General features: G+C 35.5%; 1 protein-coding gene across 1 annotated transcript in view; it reads right to left on the minus strand.

The window, feature by feature from the left end:
• The window catches only part of NALCN (sodium leak channel, non-selective), a 600,265-nt gene that overhangs the window by 528,351 nt on the left and 46,434 nt on the right, over positions 1-25,480 (minus strand). The window contains exons 4-6 of the mRNA XM_006879390.1: positions 17,153-17,236; positions 15,056-15,195; positions 14,849-14,977 (exon numbers count right to left, since the gene is read on the minus strand). Coding sequence (XP_006879452.1) covers positions 14,849-14,977; positions 15,056-15,195; positions 17,153-17,236 — 353 coding nt within the window. The remainder of the gene's footprint in view (positions 1-14,848; positions 14,978-15,055; positions 15,196-17,152; positions 17,237-25,480) is intronic.

Genomic DNA, 25,480 nt, shown 5'->3' on the forward strand with positions numbered 1-25,480 from the left:
TTGAAACTTGTCTTTGGAAATACATTCTTTAACAAGTGGATCCTGGTGTTTCTATGGCTCTTTTCAGTGTGGTATTTACAAATTGGCTTAGATTTTCGGTTTTTACATTTCTGGCATAGTAGTCTCCATGTTTCAAATGAATACTGGAATCCTTCTGAGAAGTTAATTGTTTTCAAAGGTTTTTAATTATCAACTTGGCATACAGGTTTTGTTTTTCTTTCATTCTTAACAAAATATCCTATTTACAAAAAGCATTTTTCAGGATTTAGAGACCTAAGAATATGCATCCTGAATTGTTGCTAAAGTTGTTTAAAAATACCCCAAAACAACACCTTGGTACTTTAACGTTTTAAGCTAGCCATTGCTATTCATAACACAGAACACTGGCTTGTAGTCTATGGCGTACAAACTACCACCTCAATTCAGCAGTTAACTTAATTATTTGAGCAGTTCACATTAACTATTTGAACTTCATTTTTCTCAAGTGCAAAATTACAAAGTCTGGGTATTTCAACAAAGGATTCTCCAAACAGTATCACCAAACTATATAAAAGAAAGTTAAATAGTGAATCACAAGGTCCATCATCAAAGTGTGAATCATTGCATACCCTTCTGGACTACTCACAAGTCCCATCAATCACCTCAAAGAGAGGAAGCAATAGGCTTAAGCATGGCTGAGGTGGCATGAAGGCACAAGACTGCAAAGTTGCAGTGTCTTGTACAATGGGCATTATGAATTGAAGTAGTCTCAGTGACACATAACAACAACACTATGTCACACAACATGCTAGGAATGGAAATGATAAAGAAAGTCTTTACCAGCCAAAGACTTTGTTGCCATGTGTGAGAGGATAGAAAATTAAAGGTCCCGAGGAAGTATGAAAAGTGTGTTGAAAGCAAACTGTCAATATTTTCATGCTGTTATATAAGAATTCCAGTTGGATTCTAGCTGAAAGCACAGGGCATCCAAATAATATCTACTTAGAATCATAAGACTGGGTAGATTATCACAAGTTATGGCTGCATTGAGAAGAATGTGAATCTCATAACACTAAATTTTGCTCATGTGCAACCTGTACCTAGATCAAGAGGCTATTGTGCAAACAGAGCAAGGGAAGACTGCATGGTTTAAAATTAAAAAACGATGTGAGTAAGGACTGTATCCTCTTTCCATACATATTCGATCTATCCACTCTGATTTCTCATGAGAAAATATTGAAGTAGTCCCATCTTTAATTTTACTTAGATACACAATCAATACCCCAAGACACAGAAGCCAAGAAATCAAATAATGTATTGTTCTTGTTGTGTGTTTCTGAGTCAGAACGCATTACTAACACTCCAGTGGGTTTTCAGAGGCAGTAGATTGCACAGAGGAAACTAACTGCCTATCTTTTTCTAGCAAAGCAGTTGGTGGATTCAAACCAGATGCCTTTGGGATTCTAACATAGCTTCTTCACCACTAAGCTATCAGAGCTCCCTAATGATGTATTAAACTGGGAAAGTCTACTGTTAAAGTCTTAAAATGTAAAGACATAGTTTTGAAATTCAAGGTTCATCTGACTAAAGAAAGCCTTGCTATTTTCTTTTTTTTTTCATTGTAAACATCACTTTTATTTCTGTTTTCCCCTCCCTGACCCCCCAAAATGAAAAGCAAACCCCACCACCTTCTTAGAAAAGGCAGTTCGGTAGTCTAGCTGTGGAAAAGTATTCCCAAGTGGCTTGGCTCAAGAGCAGGGTTTATCACTCGCCTCTTTAAGAAAACTGTCACAGCACCAATATCCAGAGTCTTTCAGGAAATTTTTAACCCAATCTGGATTATGGTGGATTCTGATCTCTAATAACCTGGAGCCTTGCTATTTTCAATGGCTTCATATGCATGTGAAAGTTGTACAGTTGGTAAGCAAACCAAAGAAGAATGCATGCTTCCCAATTATGGTGTTGGCTAAAATACTGACTATTCAATGGAGTATCATAAGAATAAACAAAGATTTTGTTTTAAATGCTTTGGACACACCATCAAGAAGAACCAGTGTCTAGAGAAGGGCATCATACTTGGTAATGTAGAGTGTCAGCAAAAACCCAAAGACCATGAAAAGGACGTATTAACACAAAGACTGCAACAATGGTCTCGAACACAGTAATGATTGTGAGGATGTAACAGGCCCTGAAATGTTTCATTCTGTTGAACATAAGGAACTGACTTAAAAGCCCCTAACAACATCAATATTTCAGTAATATTTTAAGAAAACAGAGGCAAGACTAAATCAAGTTCACTGTTCCACACATATTTATTTACACATTTGTTTAAAAATAGGACTGGGATTTAAAAGACAAATTGTTGCGTTTTTTTTTTTCTCTTAAAGAATTAAAGAGAAAAAGATAAGCTTTACTTCTCTCCATTGCCAAATTTGATAGGTTGTAAAAGATGTTCACAAAGGCAAAGTTTGACATATTTCTGAAGTCTTCATTCCATAATCAATTGTCAAGGATGCACAAAAATAAATGCTGAACAAGGAAAGTACAAATGCAAAATATAGGACTAAACACAGTAACATTTCTATCATTCATTGAATCAACAAGGGGCCTTTTGCATTTATATTTCCAGTCCTAGGTAGATTCATTAGAAGAATCTATTTCTAGGTAAACTCAGGGACTTTATACATACATTGAATTACATTGTCTACCTCAGGGTGTCAGTCTTGGGAACACAGCCCATGTTCTTGCTCAAAGGTAACACCTGTCCTTTACAGATTGTCTCTCTCACAACATGTGCTTACAGAACACTTTCTCTGGTTGCTATCTGCCTTTCATATTCATTCCAGAGAATCAACTGACTGCCTTTTCACCTGTATTTAGCCTTGTCTCCACTCAGAATTAATTAAAAATATCTACGAATTGACCCAGCTAATCCTAGAGCTGGATGCTTCTGAAAGCTCATCTCAACCTGAGAAGCAAGGGATGAAATTATTTATTGATTTTTTAAAGCTTTTAATTGCTCTGTCTGGTCTTTTAGAAGGACTGCAAAACAAGATAAATCATTGGAGGCTGAAAATAATCCTGGCATCATACTTCTTTTTATAAACAAGATAATCCAGCCCATTTTCTTACAAAATGAGTAAATATATTTATCTTGTTGTTAAACAAAATTTTAATATAATTGTTTCACTCTCACATCCATTGCTGAATAACAAATTAGGCGAGGCAATATAAACTCTAGATACCACACACGTAAAATTCAATATTTTGGTAAAAAACACTGTGACTATAAATTTAAAAGATAATCCATGACTTTATTTTAGAGGACTAATTTAGTAATTTTACTTTGGAGCATCAGAATACATTTCCAACTGTATTCTCTCAAAGCTTAGGACATTAATTCTATGACTCACTACTTTATCAATCTGGATAATGTCGAGTATGTGCAACCAAAGCTGAGGATATCAACATGTGAGTCACGATTAGGTAAGGAGAGATACATGAGTGTATCTAAAAAATAATATCCAGAAAAAAAATGAAACAAGATGATGTATTGCCCAGGAGAAAATATGAAAATTATGTTGAAGTGAGAAGACAAAGTCTACTACCCTTGAAGTTTCCAATCTAGGCCAATAGTTCCTCAGCTAGTAATATTTTTCCCTTGGCTTCAAGAACTAAAAGATCCAGAAAAAGTATCTGACAGCCATGACACCAGAATTTGGAGGTAAGTCTACAGGATGTTACCTGGTAATTCCACTAAGGAATTAAAGTGTCGAAAACGGAATCCATTTTCTTTTGCTCTTTGTCATATTGCGATCATAATATCTACTCTGTAATGTTGCTCTAAAAGTTTAGAATATAAAGGACTTTTTCCATATTAGAAACTTACATGATATTTATGTTTATTGAATGATGTGTCCGCATTGGGTGACTGGTGGGCAAGCAGCCATTTCCCCCATCTCAATAGCTTCCTTTTGTTTGATTATTGTTGCTATTTTTTATTTCTTAATATGCCTATCCATTTTTAAAAAAATTCTTTTTATTGGCTTGTATGCAATTATTTATATACATTATGTTTCCTTCAGGTACATTGTGTTTTTCATAATCTTTCATATACTTTATACTTTATATAATTAATTATTATTGATCTAAGAGAGCTCTGGTGGCCTAGTGGTAAGGACCTGTGCTACCATCCCAAAGGCACATGGATCAAATCCACCAGCTGCTTTTGCCAGAGAGAGAAATGGGCAATCTACTGTGCAATTAAACTGCCTCTGAAAACCCAATGGAGGGTCAGCTATGAGCCGGTCCTGACTCGATACTACTCAACAACATGCCTATTATCAACCCGTTTCATCAAGTCCCCATTGAATCTTTCCTGTTCTCCGCACCCCAGTTCCTTTCCATGAACCTCTACTATCCTAGTGATTTTCTCCCTTTCCTCTTTTTTCTGCAACCTTTTCTCTTCTTCCCTTTTTGAACATTTGTACTTATATCTTGCTCAGCTTCCATTCTTTTGGAATGCTTATACATTGCCAAGGCATCTGCAATCATATGAAAATATACCTGTCTAGACAGAAGAATCAGGGAGAGATTTGTTGCTGTTAACTGCTATGGAGTTGTCCCAACTCATGGTGATCTAAATCACAATGGAAAGGAAGCCTTTGCCTGGTCCTCTTTATTTTTATACTAAGGCTATACAATTATGGCTAATATGACTTCCAATGTCTAAAAGTCTTCAGTAATGAACGGGTGATGTATAAAGCTCACTGGAGAGGGAAAAAATTAAAGGGGTACCAAATTCTATCCATAGCCTCCATCATTAACAAAGTATCCTTGTATAACTCAGTTGCTATCTTTAAAACACAGAAAAACCTACAGGAGAATGACTGAATAAATAAAATTAAGATGGTTTTGTTGCTGTTCCCAAAGTGCGTGGACAAGCCTACTTCATCATAAGGAGATAAATTCAAAACCAAACCAACAGAGACAGAGTTCATTTGAATACAAGGCAACCCTCCACTGGCTTCCCACAATGGAAAGCTTATGGGAGCAGAATTCCTCTTCTCGGAAGCTGCTTATGCATTTCTAGGGTATTAACATTTAGAGTGAAATAGAGGAAGACCTTCAACCAGATGGATTGACACAGTGACTGCAGCAATGGGCTTGAGTGTGTCAGAGATTGTGAGAATGGCACAGGATAGGACAGGGTTCAGATCTGTTCTGCATAGGGTCACCATGAGTCATACTGAGTGATACAGAAAATAAGAATTGGGGCACAAACTGAGATTTGTACATCATTGTTCATAGCAGCATTATTCACCATCACAAGAACATGGCAACAGCCAAAATGGCCAACCACAAATGAATGAATTGAGAAATTATGGTGCATTCACACAATGGACTAGTAGGTAGCACGCAGGAAAATGATTTTGTTAGATTATCTAACTTGGGAAGGACTGAAGAGCATTATGCTGAGTGAACTAACTCAGTCCCACAAGGATAGATATTGTATAAAACTATTATTGTAAAATGAACATAAGGATCCAAGAGAGGTGAAAGTAGAGGGATGAGGATGTACAGGGGGAGGGAGGGTATTAATCTTGGGGTTATGTAATTTGATGGGTGAGGGGAGTGAGGGAATTTGAAAGAATTTGTTCTTGAAAAAACATATTCTAATTTTGTAAATAAACTAATAGAAAACCAAAAAATAAAACAACATCCTTTAGAGAAGAAGAAATAAATCTTACGGGCAGAGCATTAAGTAGTTAGTTTCAAGCACACCATTTACACAAAAATTCACCTCTGAAAAAATCATGCAAAGTTGCTCCTACTATATTTTAAGAATTTTAACAGAAAACAAATTTTAAGGTATTGTTTGCTGTCCTTGCTAACTTTGAGATTGTTTTGCCTATAATTAGAATTCAAGGATGTGTCTTAAAAACATTTCTAAAAAGTTCTCCAGGTGATTTTTATCTACCAGAAAGATACTACAGAATTTAACTTTCAAACATTCCTGCTTGTCCTGCTATAGCCATTGCACATTATTATGGTTTTTATTGTTGGGGAGAAAGCCAAGCTGTTCAGGTGGACTCTGAGATATCCAAATGATAGGAATAATAATCTAAGAAGGAAAAGAAATCAAGCAGTTTTTGAGAGAGATTGGTTTGGTAAGACTCCTCATTTTATTCTCATAGTATTTTCAGAAGTTTAGTATACAATCAGGATTTAGTCCAAAAATAAGTCACCTCACCCATTTACTGGCATGTCCAATTTAGTATTTGTCTCTCTATTATTTGTTCCTAGTAAGTGAAGGGAACTTGAATATTTTGCTCAAAAATTTATGAAGATTCAACAAAATAATTTTAATATATAATGCGAAGTCATACATGCTAAGGAGAATAATTTTTAAGTCCTACCTCTCCTTGATACAATTTTGGCTTGAATATCTTAGTTAACTTAACTGAGCTTCAGTTTCATTGACTATTATGGATTGGTAAAAACAGACCATATCTAATTGGATTGGTATGAGGAAAAAAAAATGAGAAATTACAGATCTAAATTACTTAATAACTGCTTGCTGTGAATAATACATTAAAGTCTTTTTTAAATTTCCTAATTATTTTTGAGAAACAAACATAAGAGCTGAAAGGATATACTGAAAATGATAAAAATAAATTACTTGATATATTTTAGACTTCTGTTGAATGGTACAATTTTCATGTTTTTTATAGTAAGCATCTCCCCAGATGTCTTTCTTTTCCTTTTTAAAACTACACTGTTTTCATCTGTATACAGAATTCTTTTATTTAGAACTATTTTTGTATGTCTAAAAAACATATTCTATTCTATTTATTCTATTGTATTCTATTGTATTCTATTCTATGCCATGGACTGCCAAAAGAACAAACAGATATGTCTTAAAGAAGAGGTAGCCAGAGTGCTCCTTGGAGGAAAAGATGATGAAGCTTTGTCTCAAATACTAACATGTTGTTAGGAGCAGCAATTCATTGGATAGGGCCCTCAAACTTGGGAAAGCAAACTAAAGCTGTTAAGAATCTCAATCTCTTCACTATCTCCCAAGATGTTGCCAATTGGTCCAGTGGTGAGAATCTTTGTTTTCTAGATGTTGAGCTTCAATCCATATTGAAGGCTGTAGTTTTGACCTTTTATAGCAAGCACTTCAGGGCCTCCTCAGTTTCAGCAAGTAGGGTTGTGTCATCTGCATAATGCAGATTGTTGATGCATCTTCTTCCAGTCCTCATGCCACATTTTTCCTCATAGGTAATAGTTAAATGAAAATTAAAATTAGTATGGCATAACTTTAGTCCTGGAAATGAATCATCAAATGTATATTTGGAGCTTGTGAACAGGAAGGACAAATCTTCAGAGAAGGACATCATGCTTGGAAGGGTGACGGGACAGTGCAGGAAAGGAAAGCCACATATGAGATAGACTGACACAGTAACTGGAGTAAATGGGGATTAGGTGTGTTGGAGACAATGAGACTGGCTCAGGATAGGGCAGGATTCAGAGCTATTGTACATAGGATCTCTATTTGTCACAGGTGACTTGATGGCACAGAACAACAACAAGTAATACTACTTCCATGTAGATAGTTTTTTTTCTCAAGTAGTTAATTAAGAGTCACACATAAAAGAAGGCAAATAAATTCTATACATAATGCTACTAGGTTAAATCAGAAAGAGAAAAGGAAAATAAAGACATTTCTTCATAATTACCACTTTGGAAAAATGAAAATTCTTCCACCTTTATGAAATACTTCAGCCCGCTCTTTGTAGTACCTATTTTTAAGATTTAAAAATGTCCTGAGGCTACTATTAATAATACAAAGGATATTTTAATATTACTTTCAGAGACACTTATTCCTTATTACTGTGTATAGTATTGAGTTAATAAGAATACTTCCTCAAGGTTTTAAGGGCTATAAATTCCAAAGATAATATGTGTATCTTCCCAATCTGTATTATAATTAATATATCAAAGTTAAATTTTGTTTTTGGTGTCTGAAAGTCTAGCTATATTATCAATTCTTATCATTCTCACACTATAACTTGACTTTGAATAAAATTGTGATCTTAAAGGAGCCATCTGTACTTCATGTACCAATAACACTGCTGCTGTTTTATCCAGAAGTTCTATTCTCAATCTTCATACCCATTGTCTCCCACCCACCCAGTGTCATTTTCCATCTTTGTATTCATTCACAGAATAATCTAGACATATTCCACAGCCTACATATATTTTCAAGAAGGAAGCCTACAGGTTTTCTTTCATGTACTTGTCTCTTGTCTCACCCACACTGTCAGAGCCTTTACTTACTATTTCTTTTATATATTTTTCTCTATTGTATTTGCACTAATGCACTGATTTCTTTTTAATTTTACCTTTAATTGTTAATCAATCATTGACTTTCTTTTCTGTTGTTTTTTTATATTATCTTATCAATTATTTATGTTGTTATTGCTAGTAATAGGCCAAATACACAGTATATTCTTAGCCATGTGTTCAGTAAACAGTTACTAAGAGCTGCTTTTACACTGCATGCATGCAAATAGTTTATCTTTTGACACTTAACTGGTCAGAGGTTAGTGTTCACCCAGAAACATCTCAGAAAAAAGGCTAAGTATCTACTTTCTAAAAAAAAGAAAAAGAAAGGATAGCCACTGAAAACTCTATGGAACTTAATCCTATTCTGAAAAGAAGCTGTTATTTCTGAATATTTTCTGACAAATAATATTATTTCCAGAGAGAGGATAAACTCTTAAATTCAGCTTCTACTATTCTAAATAGTGTGCTAAATAATGAGAATATTTAAAACTACTTATCTGAGTTCTCAGGAAAAGGAAAACAATATTAAAAAAAAGAAGAAATAAAAACTAGTGATGATATATCAATAGTTAGGGACAAAGGAAGGATAATTTGTAATTAGACAATGCACACACAGCAAGTTGGGTGAAGAGAAACTCTCATTCTCATCGCTGCCAAGTTGGAATTCACTTGTAGCTTGACCCTCCAGCAGGTTTCTACACCCGTAAATGACAAGGGAGCAGAATGTTTATGCATAGGTTTTACAGGTGATATTTCTGCAGGAGTACTTAATTGTATGTGCTGCAAATATGCACATATATGAAACAGGGAGTGACAATGTGTAAATTCATATTAACATAGTAATGCACTAATTAATTATGCATCTACATATTGATTCCAGACAACAACACACATATTGATTGGCACAGGGAGAACAGGGTTTAGGACCTTTGTACATAGGATCGTTATGAGTAGCAAGTGACTCGGCAGCACATAACAACAACAGCATATCTATAACAGGTAGCAATTTGTGAGCCCATACAGATATGGATAGTTTTATCTAGGTGAATCATCCTCAAACCCAAGATTGTGTATATAAGTGAGAAGCAGTAGCTACAAATCTCAGTTTTGCAAGTTACTTTTAAAAATTAATTATCCTACTTGGAATTGTCTGAAGAACAAATTCAAACCTTGAGTTGCCATAATCAAGGATGCTTTTGGCAGAATGATAAATGATCCTGGAAGTATTAAAAGAAGATGGAAGGAATATACTGAATCACTGTATCAAAAGGAATTGGAAGACACAGAAGAATTTCATGAAACAACATATGAGCAAGAGCCTATGGTGATGAAAGAAGAAGTTCAGGATGCTTTGAAGGAAATGGCAAAAAATAAGGCTCCAGGAATAGATAGTATACCAATTGACATATCTCAGTTAACAGATGCTGCCCTGGACATGCTCACCAAGTTGTGCCAAGAAATCTGGAGAACGACCACTTGGCTGACTGACTGGAAGAGATCGATATTTGTTCCTATCCCAAAGAAGGGTGACCCAACAGAATGTGGAAACTACAGAACAATCTCACTGATTTCACATGCAAGCAAGATTTTACTGAAGATTATCCAAAAATGACTGGAAACAGCACATCAACAGAGAACTACCAGAAGTCCAGGCTGGTTTCAGAAGGGGTCGTGGTACTAGAGATATTGTAGCTGATGTTAGATGGATCTTGGCTGAAAGCAGGGAATACCAGAGGAATGTCTATCTGTGTTTCATTGACTATGCAAAGGCATTTGACTGTGTAAATCATAACAAACTGTGGCTGACTCTGAGAAGAATGGGAATCCCAGAACACCTGATCGTTCTAATGCAAAACTTATACTCGGACCAGGAGGCAGTCGTCAGAACAGAGCAAGGGAACACTGCATGGTTCAAAATTGGGAAGGGCGTACGCCAGGGATGCATCCCTTTTCAACCTATATGCAGAACAGATTATCCAGGAGGCAGGGCTCTATGAGGAGAAATGTGGGGTCAAGATTGGTGGATGATTTATCAACAATCTGCGTTATGCAGATGACACAAGCCTGCTTGCTGAAACTGAAGAGGACCTGAAGCACCTGCTGCAGAGGGTCAAGGACTGCAGCCTACAATATGGATTGAGGCTCAATGTCAAGAAGACAAAGATTCTCACCACTGGACCAACTGGCAGCATCAGGATGGATGGTGAAGAGATTGAGATTGTACACAGCTTTAGTTTGCTTGGCTCCACAGTCAACAGTCTTGGCACCAGCAGCCACGAAATTAAAAGGTGCATCGCCATGGGAAAGTCTGCTGTTAGGGACCTCTCCAAAGTGCTGAAGAGCAATGGTATCTCTTTGGAGACTAAGGTGCCTCTGATACATGCCATGGTCTTCGCAATCACCTGTTATGCATCAGAGAGTTGGACAATGACCAAGGAGAATAGAAGGAGAATTGATGCCTTTGAGCTGTGGTGCTGGAGAAGAGTATTGAGAATACCATGGAATCCTAGGAAAACAAACAGATTTGTCCTGGAAAGGGTTCCGGGTGGCTCCTTGGAGGCAAGGATTCTGAGGCTCCGTCTAACATACTTTGGACATGTTGTGAGGAAAGACCGATCCTTGGAGAGGGACATCATGCTTGGGAGTGTGGAGGGGCAGCGCAGGAGAGGAAGGCCCTCTATGAGGTGGATTGATTCAGTGACTGGGATAATTGGGATGGGAGTGTCAGAGACAGTGCGATTGGCACAGGACAGAGCGGAGTTTAGGGCTGTTGTACATAGGGTCGCTATGAGTCGCAGGCGACTCAACGGCACATAACAACAACAACAACAACAACTTGGAATTATCTGCTTTATGTTTTTAAGAATACGAAAGCATGATGTTGAGAAAATTAATGAGTAATATATTTACTAATATATTCAAGTACCAATGTGAATAAAATGGCGAATCCGCTTGAGGAGATTTGAAAGGGCAAGTAAATCCGACCTGTGACGTGAATCATGAAAGGTCAAAAATGTAGGGCAGCATTGTTATCTCACAGAAACATGAGCTACAAAGCAGAAAGAGTAGTATACAAAAGCATAGGAAATTTTTTTCTAATGCTATGCTTTGTTAAAAGCAATAATGACCTTTGACAAATTATAAGTAGGGAGCTCTGGCCTAGTTATAAAAAAAACTGTGCTGCAATCCCAAAGGCATGCAGTTCGTCGAATCGGCCAGCAGCTTTGAAGGAGAAGGATGGGCAGCAGTCTCCTCCAGTGAAACTAACCGCCTCTGAAAACCCGCTGGAGGTCAGCTACGGCTCAACTCCACCTTGACAGCACACACCAACAACATTGCTTCTAAGAATAAAAAGACATGCATTCCCTTTTAATATAACTAATGACATTGACTTTTTAAAATTTGTTAACAAAATTATAAACCCTAATTTGCTTTGCATTCCAAATATATTTATAGTTGTTAATTAAGTCCAAACTAAAAAAAAAAACCCTCATTGTCATTAAGTCAGAACCGACTCCTGGCTTACCCTCTGCCAGTTTCTCAGAGGCTGTAAATCACTCAGGAAGAGATTACTTATCCTTGCATGGAGTACTTGGAACATTCAAATTCACTTTGGGTTGACAGCACAACTCTGTACCCACCAGGTCATCAGGCCTCCTGATTCTTATATTCTTATGAGGATATCATGTTTTTATGCACTTGACTACTAGCTCTAAAGATGGCAACTCAAACCAGCAAGATGATCTGCTTCAGGAAGTCACAGCCTTGAAAACACTATAGGGATGTTTTACTCTGTTTAGATCATAGAGTTAATGATTGGAATGACTCATTGGCAACCAACACAACAATCAATTTTAGAATAAGGTTGCAAACAAAACCTTCACTTTTTTTTTGAAAGATGAATAATAATTATTTCTACAATCTTTGCTATCAATTGTTAGGGTCTCCTCTCATTATTTACTTCCTTATGCAATTTTTTAAAGAACGATTTTGTATATTCAGCTAATCTCAACCATCTCTAATTTTATTTAATCCAATAATCAGTTTTCATGAACCTAATGATGAATATAAAATTATATCTATAAATATGGCAAAAAGTTATAAATGATATTAAATAATAAAATGATAGAAATAAAAGAACTACAAAGGGCCATACTTAGTATTTTTTCCTTGGGTGATTATGATATTTACTTAATTATTAAAGATTATTTCCCCCCTTATTTATGAAAAGACAACTGGTTGTCTAATCCATACAACAATAAAACCACTTTGTATTATGAACTTCATAATATGTAAACTAAAAATACTATTTCTAAAAATGCCAGCAGCAATGTAATAAAATTATGTTGCTTCAAGTATATGAATAAAGATATCCACAGTGATATAGCTAAAACATTAATAAGTAAGAAATAAAATAAAATATTAAAAATATTTGATTAATTCAGAAAAAATAAAGTAGTAAAATAATACATTATAAATAATAAACAAGTGGTAAAATGGTTTGATTAAGCTCAACCTTATCAACAATTAAATAGAGTATAAATTTACTAGACATTCCATATAAAAGGTAAGGATTTTCAAACTGGATTTAAAAAAATTCTCCTACCAAACATCCTGTATACCCTGTTTAAAAGAGGTATTGTGGTACCTTCACACAAGAGAATACTATGCAGCACTGAGGAGTAATGATTTTGAGAAACATTACATAATGTGGGAGATACTAGAGACCATTATGTTGAGGGAATTATCTCAGTCTCATAAGGATAAATATTGCATAAAATCATTGTTGTAAAAATAGAAGGATAACTAGATATACAAAAAAGTCCAAAGGGGAAAGGGTCAGAGGAACTCAGGGTGGGAAAGGGAAAAAGCACAGGGTGGCAGAGTTTGGTGAGCAGAGAAAAGTGAAGGAATTAGGAAAGATCCAGTGGAAACCTGAAAGATGGGGTGATAGTGGGCATAGATCAATGGTGATTGGTTTTATAAAACACAATTTAAGAGACTGACCATAGGAAACATAATGTGAATGAAGGAGTGTGTGAAACACAATGCATATGAATGAAATTCAATATATATGAATTTTGTGTGAAATCCAATATAAAATTTAAAAAGAGATATATCATAAATACAAAGATGAAGAACTAAGCATACAGGAAAAGATAAAAGGGAAAAGATGGAAACCATATTATACAAATAATAAATACAACAGCTACTGTGAAAACTTGAAAAAAATTTACTTGAGAAAAACATATTTTAGAATGATAAAAATGTCAGTTTTTCTGATAGAAATTATGACACTTTATGTTCATGAACCTCATCACAGAGCTGTAAATTATTTACTGCAAAAACTGAGAGTTAAAAAAAGAAACTAATATTTTTGTTGTTCTTGTTTATTGCCTTTGAGTTGAGCACAACTCGTAGCGATCCTATGAACAAAAGGCCTGAAGCCCCTCTACGACTATTGACACATCACAGTTCATAGAGTTTCTGGAGGCATGTTATTTAGGAAGTGGATGCTACTCCTTTTTGTTTTATATGGGGGAAAAAAACCCCACCCAACAACACTATTCAGTAACTGGCAGATCAAATAGACAAAAGTATAAAGTGGATATAAACATTTAGAATATTATCTTGACTTGATAATATTTGTAAACATTACACTAAAAATCTTCAGAATACAAGTTAGTCTCAAATTCACCTGGGGCTGTAATCAACACTGTTGTTACATGCCATCAAATTGACTTTGACTCATACAATCCTATGATTGTTCTACAGGGTAGAACTGCCATATATGGTTTAGTAGGAGCAGATTACTGGGTTTTTCTCTTTGTAGAGTGACTGATGATTTCAAAACACAAATATTTAGGTTAGCAAGTGAGTACTTTTACCATTATACCACCAGGGCTCTTTTAGACTAGGTCATGGTCTTTAAGATAATTCTTAATACATTTCTATACAAGTAAATCTTATGGGGACTTCTCTCTATTATAGAATAAAGTGACTATAAAAATATTACATTTGTAGAAATAGAATTAATTTAAAAATAAATATTTGCCTCTACACCCAAGAGGTACCCACTGTAGTGCAATAAGAAGCTTCCAGAGAATATTAGTGCACCCTCTATTTTATCCATGAGCAAGGTTTCTAAATGCACATTTTGAAATTGCTTAATCTTCCATCCCACCAAGTTTTATTTTCCAAATTAGCTTACTTAGAATGTTTTTCTTGTAAAATTGACACAATTTTATTTATTTTTTAAATAAAATTTTTATTTTATACTGGTTTGCTTACAAAGTTTGTGTACATTGGTTCTCACACTAGATCTTTCCCACTTCCTTTTCCTACTCCTCCCTCTAACTCGTCAAATTGTGCAAACCTATGATTAAGACAAAACATTTTTAAAGATTAGGGAATATATAACAGAGAGTAGTCTAAACACTTTTTTTTACAATAAATTAAGATACAGAATTGCAAAAGTAGCTTAAGTAATAGAAATAGAGTTAAAAGGTATACTTACCCTCGCTTGGTGTCATTTACTACACAGTGATAGGTGAATGTTCCGAACATTTGAACCCCTAAAATTCCATAAAGAAGTAGAAAGAAAAGCAGGAAAATGGAGACACTCCATATTTGCTCTCCTGACCGCCTAGGAGAGAAATAAGAGAAATTAGATTTTTAAAAAAAATATCAACTCTTCCATTAATTTATATAAAACAACACTTACTTTAAAATATTTGTAATTCTGGTCCTTGGCAGTTCAAATCGAAAGTAAATCCGGAATGCCCTGATCATAATTAATGGTCGTGGAATCCTCAACATACCCCAAGGTGACATCTGATCAACAATGTCTGCAATTTCAAATACCTATGAATTAGGAGAGAAATAAAAATGCTTAGTGCTCTATGATTACTCAAAATCATGGAATATACTAGCAATGCACTAGGAAGTGCACCAGCACTACTCCCGTTATTATTTATTTTCCACTAAAATATAGTTTCTTTTGAAGAAATATTAAAAATGGTGGTGTCTTAAGACAAACAAAAATACACAAAATTGCATTTATTGTTCAATCATTAATAATTAATCACTGCATAATTATTTGACAAACAAGTTAAAATTTAGAAAATAAAAGATATTAAGCCCTGCTTATTAGTAATATACTTGATGAACTCTTTTCAGTATCTGGAAAACTGAGCTAGGTAAAAAAGACTAGGATTTATGAAAATGATATTTTAAAAAACACTCTTGCTTTGCTAATACAGATAACATTAGAAAAATGGTTTTCATTCACCCAATAGTTATTAAATAGAAAAAAAACCACAAACATAGGAAGATACAGTGGTCAAGTATTGAGAGTTGCACTGCTAGCCTGAAGATAAGTGGTTCAAATCCAGAAGCTGCTGCAGGGGAGAAAAATGGATACTATCCCCTTGAGCGATTTACAACCTGTGAAAACTCTCTGGAAGGTCATCAGTGAGTATGTTCTGACACAATGCTACAAAAGAACAACAATCCAGGCAACACAATGATTTACAAAACTTTTTTTTAAATCACTCAATATTTATCAAATAGAAAAGAACATGAATACACTGGATAAAAATAGTTTATTAGAGAAGAGAGAGGGACTTCATAAAACTAAGGGCAGTTTATCAATAAACACTATGATGAGTTGATAGGATCGATTTTTTTTTAATTTTTAACTTCTCAAAGAAGATGAGAGATAGTTGTTAATCACTTTAGTGTCATTAAAAGGCAAATTATGCAACAATAAAAGGATAATTAAATTTCAAAATCTTTCTTTAAGTCTTTTTCGTGTCTCTTTATCTCAATTCCTATACCAAGGCATTTAAACTAAAAATATTGGTTTTTATATTCAGAAGTTTATATCTTCATACATTCATCATCTGCTTTTAAAAATTTTTTTATGTTATACTCGTTTATTTACAAAATTCTAATACAGATAATTTTTAGTGAGCACTCAATTACAAAAAAGGCTGAAAGCTGTTCTGCAGGAGAAGGATGGGCAATCTCCTCCTGTCCAATTACTGTCTCTAAAAACCCTGTCAGTCAGCTATGGGTTGATTCTACTCGACAATACACAACAACAATAACAAACTTCTAATTGTTCAAATATACCAGCCATCCATCACAGCCTTTTTTTTTTTTTTTACATCAATGAATATACATTTTAATGGTGTAGTCTTCACTGAGTTGGACTGTTAATCCAATGGTAGTACCTGTTTTCCTGTTCTGGGCATATGAATCAACCAGCCACTCCCTAGGGAAAAGATGGGCAATCTCTTCACATGTGATTTACAGCCTCCAGAAACCTGTTGGAGGGTCTGCTGGGAGCAGGTTCCAACTCACAGCAGTGTGTTTCATCTTACTTCAAATACAGAATAATTTCTTGTAGGATTGACTTTCATTTCTTATTGTTAAGTAATTTATAAGCAGGGCTTACAATGATTAAAGATCAGTGTCAGACATTGCTGAAAGAATTTTATAACATTACGTTAAGGTAGCTAAAGGGTTCTTTTTAAGCCAAATTCATGTTTCAGATTACTTTCATGTGCTCGAAAAGTTTAATATTTGGATATTGTATTCACCCTCTTTGTATTAAAGCTTTGCAATAAGTTCTAAAAAATGTTGAATTTATGCTATATTTAGTAAAAAAGTTAAGAAAATACTGCTACAGAAACTCATTTGAAATATATTCACTAATATTTGAAATACATTAATCAATATTTCTGTTACATTTAAATGCGAGATGATTTCTATTCAAAATATATCCCTTCCTTAAGATTTAAAAATATTTCGTTACCTGTAACACCAAAGAAACCCAAAGGCAAAAGACCATAAAACCATCAAAAACACACCAGCGATCTTTCACGTAGGAATTATCACCCTGAAAAATAAAGTTCACATAATATCACAAAAAAATCAATATTTTTAAAATACATCTGTGGAGGCAACAGTCAAGTGTCATTTAATCAATACTGACTACAATTTCTGTATTATCATGATTCAGGAGACTTTCATAAGAAATATTTTAGCATTGTCGATGGCCTTCATTTTTGGGAAAATAATTTATGATCCATAAAGAATTGCAGACCTTTTTTGGTAAAATTTTACTTGAGCAAAAGAAAGTATCCCTGCTCATAATGTGCATATTTGGCTATATAATGTGCATTATATATGCATGCACATTCATTAAAAATTAAAACAAAATTTCACCTTGATTTTAACTTTGTTTGGGATAATATGTCAAATGTAAAGAAGATGTAGTATTTTTGTACTTTATAGAGACTTGATCCTGATATTATGATGTACATTTAAATAAAACAGAAATTTTAGAAAAAAATTCTTTTGAAATCACAACAGAAAACTCCAACGAGTTAGGATGAATACACAGTTTTTAAATGTTCTTTTAATTTTTAATCTTTTGCTCTTAGTGTTAGTTTTTCTTCTTGCTATTCTGTTTTCCTGAAAAATTCTCTTCATTCTATAGATTTGTTCTTTCAGATTCCAGTCTGCTGCTTGCCACACTCAGCACAGCCTGAGCACTACAGGAACGACAACCGAGCTCTTGCATATATCTACCACATGCAGTTGCAATTACTGTCTGGGTACTTTATGCATTTCCACCTTAGTGTCTCCAACTATCAACTCTAATTGTGGCGCCTGAATTTCCTACAACAACCTCCTCAGAATATTTTTTCTGGTATGTTACATTGTTGTTATTATATGCCCTTGAGTCAGCTGTGACCATAGCCACGCTTTGAACAGATCTGAATCTTGTTCTATGAACTATCCTTATAGTCTCTGACATGTTCCAGCCCACTGTGGTGGTCATTCTGCAGAGCCATGTCATGGACGGTTCCTCTCTTTCATTGATGTTCTACATTTGCCAGCGTGATGCCTCTCTCCAAGGATTGATAGACCTAAAGTAAATGTGAAACAAAAGTCCACCATCCTTGCCTCTAGGGAGTACACTGGTAGCACTTCCTTCATGAAGTATTTGTTTTCTGCCATCCATGGGATTTCAATACATCATGAAGAACGTATGTGTCATCAACCTTAGTAACAACTTGCACTTTTTGAAGTTGATAACTTAAAGTGATGTCTCTAATATCTAGCATAGTGTGTTCCATGCAGTAGTGATGAAGTGAGAAACTTCATAAGCACATGGGCCATGTTTTAGAGAAATTTTGGAAATTATAATACATATAGCAAGCAGTCAATATGCTTAATGAGTTCATCCCATCAAACACACATGCATCAAAACTGCTAGAGCTGTTTCTTAAAAAATTAAAGAGGATGAAGGAAGCATAATATCTTTCAAAGACTCTTTCTGTGTGATAATAAAAGATCACTGACACATATATGAAATGCCTTTTGAAATGTTCAGGATTAAAATAGCTTAAATAAGCAGAGCTGCACCAGGTCAACAGGTATGAACTCAAAAAGTTTAAGTAGTTTAACCTTTAGCATGCAATATAAATAACTGAAATTACAAAAAAAATAATTGCCCTCAATTACCACTTTGCAACCTGGCACTTTGATTTATAATCTCATATGACATTTTCTGTCTGGCATGCTTGCTAACTCATTCTCAAATTTTATTCTCAAAGATTGCTAACCATAATTATTAAGTAAGTACTGTTGTTGTTGTTAAATACCATCACTTGTAGTAACCTTATGTATAAGAGCTCTGAAGCCTAGACTTTCTTATAAAAAATTCTTGTTTCAGAGTGACCACAAACACTTGCCTGCTAACCAAAAGACTGACAGTTTGAATCCTCCAGTCATTCTGAGGAAGAAAGTGGAAAGATCCCGCTTTTCTTCAGATTTACCACCTCGGGACCCGTTGGAGTAGTCATGCCTCTGAGTCAGAACTGACTCCATGTCAGTGAGGTTTTAATGCTTCAAATTTTAAGTAATCCAGATTATTTTAAAATCCTACTGTTTTAATGTTCAGGTTGTACTATTTGTGAATAAAAATATATCCTTCTCTCTTCTTTCCTAAAGATATCACTAGACCCTAAAAGACATGAGTGTCTAATAATGCTAGACAAATAATAGGATCTCAAATATGAAAAAACACAATCCACCAAAACTTTGTTTGTTGCATCAATAAGAAATAGAGGACACAGAGTACTTGAGCAAAGAGTATAAATAAACTTGTTGGTGGCAGAGGAGATGAGTTATTCAAAAGCTGTCTGCCAAATTTTATGAAAAGTAAACACTGAGAGACTGCCCATCAATTACACAGTATAAGACAGAAACTTAAATTGCCATGCAAGTATTTAACAAGCAGAGCAACCAGACTGATTTGCCTGAAAGCATTTATCTGGACATGTTTTTCAGTTCTAGAATGATATGCACTGGTTTCATTTCAGGAACACACGATTTATTACCAGAATCCATATGTCACTGAGTCTCAGCATTCTTATTCATTATTGCAACTCACAAGATGCATGTTACTTTCACCTAGCTCTATTGCCAGATTGGGGTAAGAAGGAAAAAATAAAAACAACTAAAAAAATCCTTAAAGGAGTTAAGAGAATTAAGTCTGTAACAAGGGATGCTTATTAACAACACAAATACACATCATCTTAATAGTCTGCCTTTTGGGGGAGGGTTAGTGAGCTACAGTTCTTCTTAGAACAGATATTTGTGAGAAGGCAAGTAGAAACAAACTATTACAGAGTGGTAATTAATTGACAAACACACTCATATTATTTGTTAGTATAATTGATTCAGAAATTACTCATAACTGGCCTTCCCAAAGATTTTCAGGGGCAATAACTCACAATGAATGCACATTTTCCCCCATTAATCAGTTGGTGACTCTAAGCAACATTATAATAAAACATACAAAGAGCTGGAGTCAGAAAATCAAAGGGGTCGAACTCACTCAGCATTTCTTAAGCTTAAGGAACTGAAGAAGAAATTCAAGCCTTAAGTTGCAATACTGAAGGATGCTTTGGGAAGAATATTAAATGATCCAGGAAGTTTTAAAAGAAGATGGATATATGATGGCGTATTATGATTATCACAGGAATCCAGAATTAAGGTTTGCATAGTGGAGTGCATTCAGGGCGGGGAATTGTATACCAACGAAGAAATTTATCTTTTTGCTTTTCAAAGAGAGGAGAGAACTGGGGCGGGGGTAGAGAAAAAGTGCAACAATGAATGAATGGAAATTCAAAATCTCTGTAAATGTCCATTAAAACTAGTAAACTAAAATTTAAAAACAAAGAAAAAAACAGAGTAGTATCTTCAGGATATTACGATGTTAAATATTTCATTTTAAAAATATACTTAATAATACAATATGTAACAATGGGTTCAATCTTCGAGATAACTGAGAGGGGCACAAGGCGGGACCTGTTCTGTTGTAGATAGAATCGCTATGACCCAGAGCTGACACAGCAGTGCAGAAGAGGCAACACATTCTTTAACGAATAGCTCAACCATAAAGCACCTTTAAAATCCTGAAAAACACAGTATCTGAAATAAGGAAATTCAATGCAGATGTTTATCTACAGATTAGACATACATGAAGGGAATAAACTAATCCAGAAAAGAGTGTGAGGAATATATGGAATGTTGTGAAAAGATCTGTTGCTATGTGATTGGTTCATTTAAAATGGTACAGAAGTAATATTAAGAAAGAATGGTTGCAAATCTTGACAAACCTCAAGCAGACAGTATGCAAATAAAGAACACTTAGCAAAAAAAAAAAAAGATGGAAAGAATATATAGTCATTATACCAAAAGAAATTGGTGGAAATAGAAGTATTTCATGAAACAAGGTATGATGAGCAAGAGCCTGTGGTGATGAAGGACGAAGTTCAAGCTTCTCTGAAAGAATTGGCAAAAAACAGAGCCCCAGGAATTAATGGTAAACAAACAGATATATTTCAGCAAACAGATGTTGCCCTAGATGTGCTCACCAAGTTGTGCCAAGAAATTTGGAGGACAACATTTAGCCAACTGACTGGAAGAGATCTATATTTGTTCTAATTCCAAAGAAAGGTGACCCAACAGAGTGCAGGAATTACTGAACAATATCATTGACATCACATGCAAGCAAGATTCTGCTGAAGATTATGCCAAAATGATTGGAACAGCACATCAACAGAAAACTGTGAAAAGTGTAGGCTGGGTATAGAAGAGGCCATGGTACTAAGTATATTGTAGTTAATGTTTGATGGATCTTAGCTGAAAGCAGGGAGTACAATTCATTTCATTGACTATGCAAAGGCATTGGACTGTGTGGACCACAGCAAACCACGGCTAATTTTGAGAAGAATGGGAATCAAAAAACACTTGATCTGGCTTGTGTGAAACCTACAGTTGGACCAGGAGACAGCTGTCAGAACACAACAAGAAAATACTGCATAATTGAAAATTTGGAAGGGTGTACGTCAAGGATGTCTCCTCTGTCCATAACTTTTCATTCTATATACAGAACAGATTATCTGGGAGGCTGGGCTCTATGAGGAGAAGTGCGGCATCAGGATTTGAGGAAGACTCATCAACAATCTGTGTTATGCAGATGACACAACCTTACTTGCTGAAACTGAGAAGGAAGGACCTGAAGTGCTTGCTGCAGAAGGTCAAGACTGAAAACTTCAATATCTTAAACTCAATATCAAGAAAAAAAAGATTTTCACCACTGGGCCATTTGGAAGCATCATGATAGATGGTGAAGAGAATGAGATTGTTAACAGCTTTAATTTGCTTGGCTCCACAATCAACACTCTTGGCACCAGCAGCCAGGATATTAAAAGATGTATTGAGGTGGGTAAGTCTGCTGTTAGAGACCTCTCCAAAGTACTGAAGAGCAAGTATGTCACTGGAGACTAAAGTGCACCTGATACAAGTCATGGTCTTTGCAATCACTCTCTATGCATCAAAGAGGTGAAAAATGACTAGGGATGATAAAAGAATTCATACTATTGAGCTGTGGTGTTGCAGAAGAATAGTAAATATACTATGGATTACTACAAGAACAAACAGGTTTGTTCTGTAGAGGGTAAAACCAGGCTGCTCCTTGGAGGCAAAGATTCTGAATCTTTGTCTGACCTACTCTGGACATGTTGCAAGGAGGGACCAGTCCTTGGAGAGAGACATCATGCTTGGGAGGGTGGAGGGACAGGCTGTGCAGGAGAGGAAGATCCTTGATAAAATGGATTGATTCAGTGACTGGTAGGTGTTGGAGTCAGTGAGGTTGGCACAGGGTAGAGCAGGGTTTAGGGCCGGTGTACATAGTGTCACTATGAGTTGCAGGCACTTAACAACAACCTTTAGGTTGGCAGCACAGCAGACAGTTCAATTCCACCAGCTGCGCCACAGGAGAAAGTTGAGCAGTCAATTCCTGTGTGATCTACTGCCTCTGAAAACCCACAGGAGAGCCAGCTATTTCTAATTCAATGGTACATAACAACAACAAGCTACCAGAACTCTCAACTCATGTTAAAGGACCCATTAGAAAGGGAAAACATTCTTAGAAAAAATGCTAAAGACATTTCATGCCTGAAAGATTGTGTGTTTTTATTTCTCTTCAATTTCTGCCTCTTTAGCGCTTCTCAAACACAAATCAGATTGAGTCACTCCTGGATTACAATTCTCCAGCCATCTTTAGTGACCACATAATGAGCTCTGAATTCCTACAGTGCATGTGAGGCCCTCCCTGGTGCAGCTTCACCTGCGTGTCCAGCACCTCCTAGCACTCCCTGGTCACATCCCATCTGGTACAAGTACTGACTACTGTTCTTGTTAAAAGTACTACATGTACCTTTTGCTGAAGGTTTATCATTGATAGGAAGCACTGGAGGCCTAGTGAATAATGAGTTACATTGCCTGTATGAAGGCAAGTGGTTTGAATCCACCAATTGCTCCTCCAGAGAAAGAGGGAAAATGTCCTCTCATGTGATTTTTCAGTCTCTGAAAACCCACTGAAAGGCAGCTATGAGTCAGTGTTGACTGAAGAATGAGATGCACAGTTTTTGGGTTTTTGAGGGTTTTTTTTGGTTTTTGTTATGGGATCCAGTACTTGAATGTACCAACTAAGGTCAATTTCATCATATGTTGTCTATTAAAGCACATAATTAATCAGTTTAATTTTTTTTAAACTTATGATATATCATGCAATGGATTAAATCAAGTATAATCTCACCTCTTATAATCAGTAGCATTTTTTCCCTAAGGTTTATTTTTAATGATAAACAAAATTTAATAATTGGAACATGGAATGTACATAGTTGTTTGTTTTTTGTTGTTATTGGATTTCCATTCATTCATTGTTGCACATTTTCCTCCCCCACAAATCACTTTTTTCCTTGGAAAATAAGTTTTTCACTGTTATACAGTCTCCCCATCCCCAGACCACTTTACTATGCAACTCTTATTCTGGACTCTTGTCATGTCAATAATATCTAATCATATGTTCCAATTATATAGTTCTCTCCCTCATCTGCTTCAATGCTATGTACATTATTTATCCCCTCTTTTCTTAGTTTTCCCCCAACCCCTATATCAGTCCTGTTCTATAACAATGGCATTATACAATATTTATCTTTATGTGACAAACATGTTTTTTCACTCAGAATACTGTTCTCCATGGTCTCCCATTTTGTATAATATTTTATGAGTTCTTTGTTTTTCAATGCTGCATAGTATTCCATTGTGTGAATATATCACAGCTTCTCTATTCATTTGTTGATGGGTCCTTGGCTTGTTTCCAACTCTGCTATTGTGAACAAAGCAGCAATAAACTTGGGTGTGCATGTATCTGATTGGGTGGCAATTCTGGTTTCTTTAGGGTATATTCCCAGTAGTGCAATAGACACATAGATCAATGGAATAGAGTTGAGAACACAGAAATCAGCCCATCTACCTATGGTCGACTGATTTTTGACAAGGAGATGAAATCAATTAAGTGGGGAAATCAATGAAAGGAGTCAGCCTTTTTAACAAATGGTGCTAGCAAAATTGGAAAACCAACTGTAGAAAGCTCAAACAAGACTCACACCTCACACCATACACAAAAACCAACTCAAAGTAGATCAAGGAGCTAGGACTAAAACCAAGCACTAGAAACTTCATTAGATAAACGCGTGGAAGAACCCTATAAACATTTTCTGAAAAACATTCCAACCACTATAAACTTCATTAGATAAAAGCTTGGAAGAACCCTAGAAACCCTAATTCACAACTTGAACAGTCTTCCAAGCATTCTGAAAAACAATCAACCAGGAGATGATAAAATAGAAAAATGGGACATTCTAAGATTCAAATCCCTTATGCACGTCCAAAAATTTCTCCAACTGGGTAAAAAGGGAAGCCACAGACTGGGGGGAGGGGGAGGAAATTAAATTGGTAATGACATGTAATTGGAGAACATCAAGACATTATTTAATGCTGCAGAGACCATCTATTGATAGCAAAAGTAAAATCCAAACCCCTAACAAAAGAAAAGGGTTCTCTCTCCTCATAGGAGTCCACTCTTTCTCTAGGAGAGAGTGTCTGTGCTTTAATAAAGGGATCATCTTTCTTATGCCTGTAATTCATTTTTCCTCTTTATTGCTTTTTTCTCTCTCATTTGATCTTCTGCGTGGTGCTTCGTTAATTCTTCAGTGAGTCACTTGATGATCCAGGGCAGGCCAAGGTACAAAAATGTCCCCTCCAGTAACATTCTTGCAAGCAATCCAACATGCCGCATGCAATTGAGCCAGAGTTCCTTTATTTTTGTGTGTTGCACACGAAATGTCCACTGAGTTTAGTAATTGCAAACAAGCATTTTAAGTGCTATCTATGTTGCAGAATTCCCTGGTGGGATGTTACAGAAGTGTACTAGTAATATATAGAAAAAAATGGATTGAACGTCAGGAAAATAGTCATAATGTGTTATTTAATGCAATATAGGCTCCTGTTTGGGGAAACAAAATACACTAATTAGCATGCCTTCAGGGATAGGTGAGGCCGTGACTAGCACATTACAATGGTTCAATAGGTTTTCTCTGTAAATAAAGGGATATTTGGGAGCTAATTTCTAGATCCATCTTGAAGTACAACATCGTGAGTGACAGGATTATATCCATACGCTTACAAGGAAGCCCAGTGAATACCACTATCATTC

Source organism: Elephantulus edwardii, unplaced genomic scaffold (assembly GCF_000299155.1).
Source record: "Elephantulus edwardii isolate Elephantulus edwardi_28Jun2011 unplaced genomic scaffold, EleEdw1.0 scaffold00003, whole genome shotgun sequence".
Classification (NCBI taxonomy): Eukaryota; Metazoa; Chordata; class Mammalia; order Macroscelidea; family Macroscelididae; genus Elephantulus; species Elephantulus edwardii.